General features: G+C 32.4%; 1 protein-coding gene across 2 annotated transcripts; it reads right to left on the bottom strand.

Annotated features, from left to right (window-relative positions):
* Positions 1–1,106: 1,106 nt before the first annotated feature.
* LOC124838609 (chloride channel protein CLC-b-like) lies at positions 1,107–6,253 on the bottom strand. 2 transcript variants are annotated; one of them, XM_088114343.1, is made up of 7 exons: positions 6,198–6,253; positions 5,661–5,955; positions 5,351–5,551; positions 4,866–5,043; positions 3,511–4,043; positions 1,726–2,875; positions 1,107–1,463 (listed from the first exon to the last, which is right to left on the bottom strand). In XM_088114343.1, exons 2-7 carry the CDS (start codon positions 5,849–5,851, stop codon positions 1,368–1,370), a joined length of 2,349 nt encoding a protein of 782 aa, XP_087970469.1. In that variant the 5' UTR covers positions 5,852–5,955; positions 6,198–6,253; the 3' UTR covers positions 1,107–1,367. The 2 variants fall into 2 exon arrangements, with proteins under 2 accessions (XP_087970469.1, XP_047170213.1); XM_047314257.2 differs by lacking the exon at positions 6,198–6,253 and having other exon boundaries at positions 5,661–6,154.
* Between the last annotated feature and the right edge of the window lie 2,841 nt (positions 6,254–9,094).

Raw genomic sequence — 9,094 nt, 5'->3', positions numbered from 1 at the left:
CCTATGGTAAACATAAAACAACATAAAATGATATTATTTCATTCCAAAATTTAACACTTTTTAATTATATATATATATATATATATATATATATATATATGTATATATATATATATATATATATATAACGCTCTTTTTTCGGTTGGTACATCTTAGCATTGTGTAAGGGGTTTTAGTAGACAAAAATACCTTCATATATTATGGATTCTAAGTTTTAAAATCAAGGGTATTTGAATAATTTTCATTCTCAAAACTAAAAAAAAAAAAAAAACCCCCAAACCCTTACTCACTTCCCTCATTCCTCTCAATCCTTTCTCTTTCATCTCTCACTCCAACTGAAAAAATTAGAAACACTCGTTGTTAAACAATTTCTTACAAAAATGATTTTATAATGAATTTTCATTTTATAATTTTTGTCTTATCTAATTTTCACAAGCATAATGACATCTAAAGGAATTGGTAATTGGCCTGGAAAAAAAATCAGAAACACTCGTTATTAAACAATTTCTTACAAAAAAATGATTTTGTAATGAGTTTTCATTTTCTAATTTTTTAATTTTATCTAATTTTCACAAGTATAATAATATTGAAGGAATTGGTAATTGGCATGGAGGGTTTTTGTAGAGATGATGATTCAAAATCCGCACATGATGAAATTCGAGAGGTTAGTGAAGATGATGAAATTGAAAAGATCTTGAATGAACCTTTGTTTGAAGACAAATATGTCAATGACTTAACTCTTTAAAAAGACAAATTGTTTAATGAGTATTTCTGATTTTTTTTTTTCCGTTAGGGCTATAGTGAGGGTGATGGAGAAAATGTTAAAGTGAGAGTGATGAAAGAGAAAAGGTTGAGAGAAATGAGAAGCTAAGTAAGGGTTTGGAGGTTTCTTGTTTTTTTTTAGTTTTGAGAATAAAATTATTTAAATACCCTTGACCTTGAAACATTCATAATATATGAGGATATTTTTGTCTACTAAAATCCGATATACATTGCTAAGATTTCTAAATCTCACGAGGGAATAAAATAAGGAAAAAAGGAAAAAAAAGAGTAAATTAACAAGAATTAAAGAAAAATAGAAAAAAAAAGGAAAATCTTAGCACCTGTTTCTGAAGTGGAAAGAGAAAAAATACCATTGATATTATCATTAACGTTATTTAACAAGGGAAGACGATATGATCTCATTACCAGATAAAAATCTGTGAGGAAAAAAATAGGAAAAATTGAATATGGTTTACATCAATGTTGTATCTTCTTCTCCATGCATGACCCAAATAATGCAAAACTGAGGAAAAACTTCATGCTGAATAGAGAGAATGTCCCAATAAAGCTGCTTGTCCATTCATTCATATTTGATAACAAAAGCTTCACTTCCTCTTTGGTTTTGACAATTGAGGAAACACTGTCAGAATGTTGTGTGCCAGAAGATCCTGCCTCGTCAAGATCCCAATCACAGGAGACACCTATCAGGACAACAAATTTAAGGTTAATCTGAGATTATCTTTAAGGTTATAAATGTTTTATTCTATGTAAAAGGAAGTATAAGCTTTTGTGAAAGACAAGGAAAAAGTTTTAACACAATTCCATTTCAGAGACAAAAACATGATTTGTTTTGATGGTTTAAACACTAACATTGTCATATTTCATCTTGAAATGCTTTCAAAGTGAAGGACAAAATCAAATTTAATGCTAGAATGGAAGTAATGTTGTGCTTAATAAACTCACCCCAGATGCTTGATATTTTGGCACAACAAGCATATGACGAAGTCCTACTTGTCTGAAGAGAACCATGGCTTTTGCTACTGACATGCTCTCTAGCACTGTGAAGGGAGTTGTGTTGGTGAGAGGGTGTAGATCAACAAACATCTCCATTTCTTCTTTAGTCACAGCCACATCTTCAATGTTCCCTTCTCTCTCAGCCAGCTCTACCCATGTAAATTTCTCTCTCACTTCCCATTCCTCAGTTCTCCTTTTCTCCTTCAAGAACCACTTCTTCTTGAGCACCTGAATAAGGTGTGCTCTTAGAATGATTCCATGAAGTTCTGTAGCCTCACTGGCCACTCCTGTTGCTGGCACCACTCCACAGTCCATGACAGGAAAACCATTATGTGTGGTGTTTCTCAGGGCATTGACTATATTGGCTACATTTTCTACTCCTCTAAAGCTGATCACTGCTGGCTTCACATCAACAAGTTCTCCCACAGTGAGGTTTCTCATCCATGGCTCAGGGTTTGCATCCATGAAAGGGAGGCCTTTCAAGTGCAGGATGATCTCATAGATGCTTGGGTTGAAGCTGTCTCCAACAGTTTTAGCTATGAGGAGAACAATCATGGTTATTGGTAGTAGGAGAAGGTTGTTGGTTAGTTCAAGGAAGATCACACAAAGGGACACAGTCATTCTCATGGACCCCGCCATTAGTGATGCTGCACCAAGGACTGCAAACAGGCCTTGATCAATGTTTGTATGAGGTCTCATGAGCATTCCAAGAAGTCTGCCATAACCTGAACCCATGAGAATGATTGGTAGGAAGAGCCCTGATGGCACAGCAATCCCAAAGGTGATTAGTCCTAGTATGCAATAGAGTCCAAAGAAAATTACGATGGAGAAAGGTTGGTACTCAAAAGGAGTGTTGGTTGAGAATATGTTTCTAACAGCATCATCATTGGTGGTCAGAAGCAGAGTTGCAAGATCATTGTAGTAGCCATTTGGGCAGTTGAATTGTTTGAAGTTTCCAGAACGTCCGTTTGTAGGACACACTTCTGAAAGGGAAGGATCACAAGGGGTGCATTTTGCTAGGAATGGGAGACAATATTGGCATATTGATGTGAAGAGTGCAACTGAAAGACTGAGGAGGAGCTTGTACATTTTTCCTTTCCTGCAAAAATCAAAAGTAGTTGACTCACTACTACTTAACAGTCATACAGTCTGAAATAGCAAATTTCGATTCTGCTAGTTGAAAATTTCATCTTCAAACCAATTCAAATTTTCAGTAAACAAAGACATGCCTTGATCAGTTTGCCTTTTCTTCATTCCTTTTGATCTAAGCCTGATCAATTTACAACTCTTTGTTTTTGTTATAATGGAGGTGCTTTCAATTCAGACTAATGAATTATGAGATGCTAATAACACATTCCAAACTTTTCCTTAAACATGATATCTATTACTGATTAAACTTTCTTAGATATCATAAAAAGAAGTCCATTCATGATTTTCTGATTTTCAATCAATTTTAACCACTGCTAAAAATATTGTCAAATATTATGCTTTTCTCATCAATAATTGGTAGATTACTTAACGTTCTAAGTTTTCTTTACACTTAATCTCACTAACACGCCATGAACTCAAGATTTATAAGGAGACTAATCTCCCTGTAATTCAAACCATCAAACTACTGCTCAGTTACAGCATTGTTAATTTTATTTACTGCTAATTTATATTGTTTTGGATTATATAGTGTACTATTTGACAGAAACAAGATGACAGATAGAGATTATAGATAAAGTTGCTTACTGATTGATGAGATTGTAGAGACGGAGGACTTTATGCAGAAGGTAGTTGTAAAGGCTTCCCAATACCCCACCAAGGACTCCAATGATAACAACAGGGATGATATCGATTACATTGTAATTCACAGTGACATCACTCACATCAAACATGATGAGCCCCCCTTCACCGAAAAGGCCACATTTTCCTTTGTGGCAAAGTTCAATGGTTGTCCTAAGCACAACCACAACCACAGCTGTGCTGAAAAAAGTTCTCCAGAGGAGAGCACTTCTCCACCATGTTGCCACCTCCTCAAGAGAAAAGAGAACTCCGCCCACTGGTGCCCTGAAAGCTGCACAGACCCCTGAAGAAGCACCACAGGTGATGAGATCCCTACGGTCACGATCATTGTTGAAATACCTCAACCACCGCCACTTGATCCTGTAATTGTCAGGGCCACCTTGACCAAGTAATGAAGCAATGCAGCTACCAATGTGTACCAAGGGCCCTTCTTTTCCTAAATCTAGGCCTGCAGATACAGCTCCAATGCTTCCAATTATCTACACCAGCAAATATATTGGTTACACTTTCTCAGTGTATTGGTTTTGTAATGATAGTTTTTATGTGAAAAGTTCTAGACTATACGCAACTCTGCATTATATCAGTGCAATTGAGATCATATGGTGTCATGTTCTTCTATCAATAATACATTTTATTGTCGGATGAGACATACTAACTGGATTTGTCATATTGTAAAGACAATACTATTATTCACCCAACATTATTATAACTCTGCCATTCATCTCAGACAATCCAAGTGTTAATGCTTGAAATCCATAATGCTCAGCTATTATAAGAAACAATTCAAGAATTCAGTGGTACCATCAAGGAAAAAATTAAATTGTACTCATCTCTTTGTTTTTCAGATTTCATTAGATACTCCTCATTTTGGGACCTATAGACAATTCCTTGCTTGTTTTAACTTCTTGTAAATTACACAGACCTCCTTGATTGGTTGAAAAATATTACATCAAGAGTATCCCTATCAAGTTGTTGCAACCAATCCAAAAGGAAAATCTCAAGTGACTGTAATCTTTTTTCCGATCCCTTATAACAATTGTACTACTTTTGAGATCGCACTACAGTAAAAGAATCCTAATCATTGAAAAATTAATGATGGCAGAAATCAAGTAGCGACAATTTATCAACATTGCCTTTTCTTTTATTTTTGTTCCCTGATGAGCCTATTTCCTAACCCTCCAAAAAAAACTGCCAAAACAAGGAAGCCTTGTATATAAATTTTGACATTCTTCTTTAATGTGATGAGTTAATCAGAAGTAAAATGGTTGAGGAAATGAAGCGTTCAACATAAGAAAGTTTACCTTAACAAACAATGTTGTGGCACCATACATGTTGGGAGTATCAACCCCATTAAGATAAGCTTTGATTTCTGGTATTCCAGGTCCAGCAGCTGTGGGTGCAAAACACACACACAGAATAGAAGCAACAAATGTCAAAATGAAATTAGCTCCAGTGAAATATAGGAACCCTGTCAAGTACCTGCACCATATATCAGATATTCATATTCATTCACAGATTGCAAACAGTTCATATAACAAAAATCTCACCCACAGTTCCTTGATGCAAACCTTTGTTAAAAAAATGATCAAAATAGGCTTCAGGGTAAAAGAAAATTTTTATCAACACTTGAAGAACAACATGTAAGGTTTATCTTTCCTGTTATTTTGTTTGCATTGAAACTATAAAACCTGAAGTTGGATTTCCTGCAAACTTTTTTCCCTCACAGAAAAGGAAAAAATTTCTGGGATTACCAGAGAAAATATAAGGTGGGGCAGATTGATCTTACCTTTCCTTTTGGATAAAGTTGACAACAGCAAGAAGCTTGTACCCTGCAATGTTCTCTATAGCAAGATTGATCAAAGTGGCTATGACACCAGTGAGAAGTCCAACAAGGAATGCAAGAGCCCATTTCCAGAATATGTACTGCAACACTTGAGTTCTTGATCTGCTCCTCCAATCTTGTTTGAACAGATCATTCTCATTGATCCTGCACAGAGGGAGCCTCTTCAAAATGAGTAAACTTTCTGGTGAGAAGACACAAAGTGACATCTACACATGAAAATTGAGCATGATGGTGTCTTGTTCTGGTTTCTTACTCATAGTCCAAGCTTTCTATGTAGGAAACTTTTGCTCCAACAAGAGCAAGTGGATTGGAAGACAATGTCCTGTTCCTCTTGAGCAGAGGCTCATTCAGTGGATTGCTTTCTGGATCTCTTTCTTCAACCTCTTCCACCATGGTGTCATTCATTGATGTGCTTTCTTTGTTCAGACCAGATTCCTTACTCATTGGAACAACTCACCAAATAGTTGAGCTACAGAAACTGATCAATATCTGGAGTTGATACCCTTGCCAAAAGAAGTTTTGGATTGGAACAAAGTGCATCAACAAACCTATAATGGAAAAGCAATTCAAAGCTCTGGTCATTTCCGTTTAAATTATGACATATGTTAAGCAAGATTGACAAAGTAAAACTAGTGGACCCATCATTAGATGAGATTCTTGTTGTTATTGCTGTGGTTAGTATTTATGATTATCTTTCGGCCTTTTAAATACATAAAAAATGACAAACTTAGGTAGAAATTTCACATGATAAATCTTTTCATGTTTATGATCATTCAGCTAAAGATCTTACAAGGAAAACTTGCAAATTTAACTTTAATAAGTGTAGGAGTAATCGTTACTACAAGGGTACAAATAAATTGTTCTTAAATCTTTGCAATGGAAATCATGGCTGTTATCTTTCTGTGTTTTTTCAATGTCTATTTGAAGTCTCTGTCTCACCAATAATTCATTGTGCGATGAGAATACGACATATTTTTACAATATTATTTTCTACTTATTTCGGACCACTTGCCATGAGTTAAGGCCACATGCTAGACATGCATTTAAGGTATGATTGAGGCTAATGTTTAGCTACCTAAACAAATTTCCACAAGTTACTTTATTTTGAACACAAACTTTAACAGCTTTATAAAAAATATATATAACAAAATAAGTTAAATTTATTTTTTAACATGAATCAATACAGTTTATTTAATCAAATTGATTAATGAAGTTACAACAAATAATATATATGACATTATTTTTGTCAAAGTTGAAGAGAGAATTAAGTTATAAACATTTAATGTATATCTTGAATAGGCCTCGAAATTATGTTTGTCCTAAGACCAAAACTCGCTATCTCGATTAGACCAAACACAAATAACAAATGATAAATTCTGAAAATAAATTTGTTAATAGTAAAGTCAATAAATGTTATATGTCAAAATAGTATTATTGTTATGTCATATTTGATAAAAGAACATTCACAAGAAATCAAAAGTTTATTTAACATAAATTAAAATTAAAAATAATAATTGAAGGAAGCAATTTAATAAACAAATTTTAATTTGATGAAAGTTAGATTTATTTTATTTTTTTGAAAGATTTTAGTGTAGAAGTTCCTCCGTACAACTCATGACAGTGATACAAAGTTTGAATGTTCCAAAATAATGTTGTTAAATATCACTATCCAAAATAAAAACTGTTCTGAAACCTACTTCGTAATTGTTAATTAAGTTACCATGTTTTGTAAGTAAAGACTCAAAGTTTATGGCTCATTATACATATATTCGCTGTCAAAAAAATCATTAGGATTCGCCAAATATTTCTGATCATTACTATTAATATTTAAATAGTTACATGCTGTATTATGTATAAATAAAATAAATCTATTTTCGGAGTAATCAAATTTCATAATCATGTGAAAGATTTTCACTCCAGCTCTCATTTCATTGAAATTAAATATAATATTTTGTTGTAAGAATTTTTCGGAAACTTCTACGACAGCCCATGTCTGAAAGAAACTTTTTATGTAATGATATAATTAGGCCGGAATCATGTTTTTTGCGACAAGTCAGCGAAATTATCATCATGTGAGGCACGTGTTACATTCTTTTAGATAGTAGGTTTAGTAGATGTTATGTTTTTCAATTTTGATGAACATATAATGCTCCTTTCACATCTCACATGACTTTTGTGCGGTTTTCTTATTGTATCTCCATTTTTTTTCTGCACTACAAATTTTATATTATGATGTCAAATATTTTCCTTTTAAATATATATAAAATATTAAATTAATTAGGTAAGTAATAGTTATTATTTATTAAATGTATTTATTACACGAAATTGTATATGTAGTGAGACCTTACAACTCCTAAAGTAATAGTGTTTTCTCTCTTCGTAAATTTTATTCTTTTTTGAACGACATTCAACTTCTTCTATTTTTTTTCATTTTCGTTTTGAATCATATCGTTTGAAACTTTGCTCATTTTTCGTTCATCTTTATTTGAAATAAGTACATCTATTTTATTCGTTTTTTTTGTTATACTTTTGTTTTAAAATGGAAATTTAGCTTTTATTTTTATTATATTTTACATGTATAGGATTACAAAATATGGTTTGTAAAAGTATTCACCAAATTTTAAAAAGTCAAAATGAATAGTTTCAGTAATAATAGAATTTCGAAATATAATTTAGAGAAGTACAATTTAAGAAACTCACCGAATTGTGAAATATGGTTGAAGAAACTCATTGAATTTCAAAATCTGGTTAGAAAACTCATCAAATTTCAAAATTTGGTTTACAAAATCACCAAATTTTGAAATATGGTTAAACATTCTCCCAAATTATGAAATTCCGTTAAGTTTTCTCTCAAATTTTGAAATTTAGTATTATTTTTTTATATATTTTATTTGCTTCCTTTTTTAAAATTTATTTTGCTTGTTTTGTTTATGAATTTCTTAATCTCCAGTTATTATTATTAAACAATTGAGGTATTCTATAATGATGTCATGCTTTAAGTGATTATAGTCTAAGATGAAAGATTATCCTTTAAGTTTTATGGAATCACAAGTAAATTTTAGCTTCATGTCATATTTATCTTCTTTTGTAAACGAAACTTTTGAGGGAGATTACACAAATAATTTTACAACTGATCAAATTTTTCCCACACATAATGAGTTAATTTAGTCAATTCCAGAGATTGCTTTTGATCTTGGTTTTGTTGTTACCATTATAAGATCTAATAAAGCTAATGGTCAACTAGAGAGAAAAACGGGTGTATTGCTAAGATGTGAAATGGTTAGAAAATACAATAAATACAAATATGATGTTCAACCTAATATATCTGACACAAGAAAATGTGATTGTCCTTTTAAATTGAGAGACAAAACAATTTCTAATAGAGAGGATTGAGTATTGAAGGTAATGTATGGATACCATAACCATGATTTGTCATAAACTTTAATTGGTCACCCTTTGTTGGGAGGTTAAAATAAACACTTATTGATATGACTAGGAATTAAGTAAACCCTACAAAGATTCTTATTACTCTCAAAGAAAATAATGAGTGTAATATGACAACAATTAAGCAAGTATATAACGCAAAATACAGTTATAAACAATCATTCAGAGGCCATAACTGAATTACAACAATTGATGATGATGTTAGAACGTGATAAATGCATCCACTAGAGTAGATATGTAGAC

Source organism: Vigna umbellata, chromosome 4 (genome assembly GCF_029865625.1).
Source record: "Vigna umbellata cultivar VRB3 chromosome 4, Vumbellata_1.0, whole genome shotgun sequence".
Lineage (NCBI taxonomy): Eukaryota > Viridiplantae > Streptophyta > Magnoliopsida > Fabales > Fabaceae > Vigna > Vigna umbellata.
Note: the sequence above shows the minus strand (reverse complement) of the source record. Positions and strands in the feature narration are given on the sequence as shown.

Excerpts from the sequence above, each read along its gene's own strand:
- LOC124838609 (XM_088114343.1), bottom strand. The coding sequence starts at position 5,851 with ATGAGTAAGGAATCTGGTCTGAACAAAGAAAGCACATCAATGAATGAC. Across the intron at positions 2,876-3,510 it reads CTCTACAATCTCATCAATCA|GAAAGGAAAAATGTACAAGC; the intron begins GTAAGCAACTTT and ends TGATTTTTGCAG. Across the intron at positions 1,464-1,725 it reads CAAAATATCAAGCATCTGGG|GTGTCTCCTGTGATTGGGAT; the intron begins GTGAGTTTATTA and ends TTGTCCTGATAG.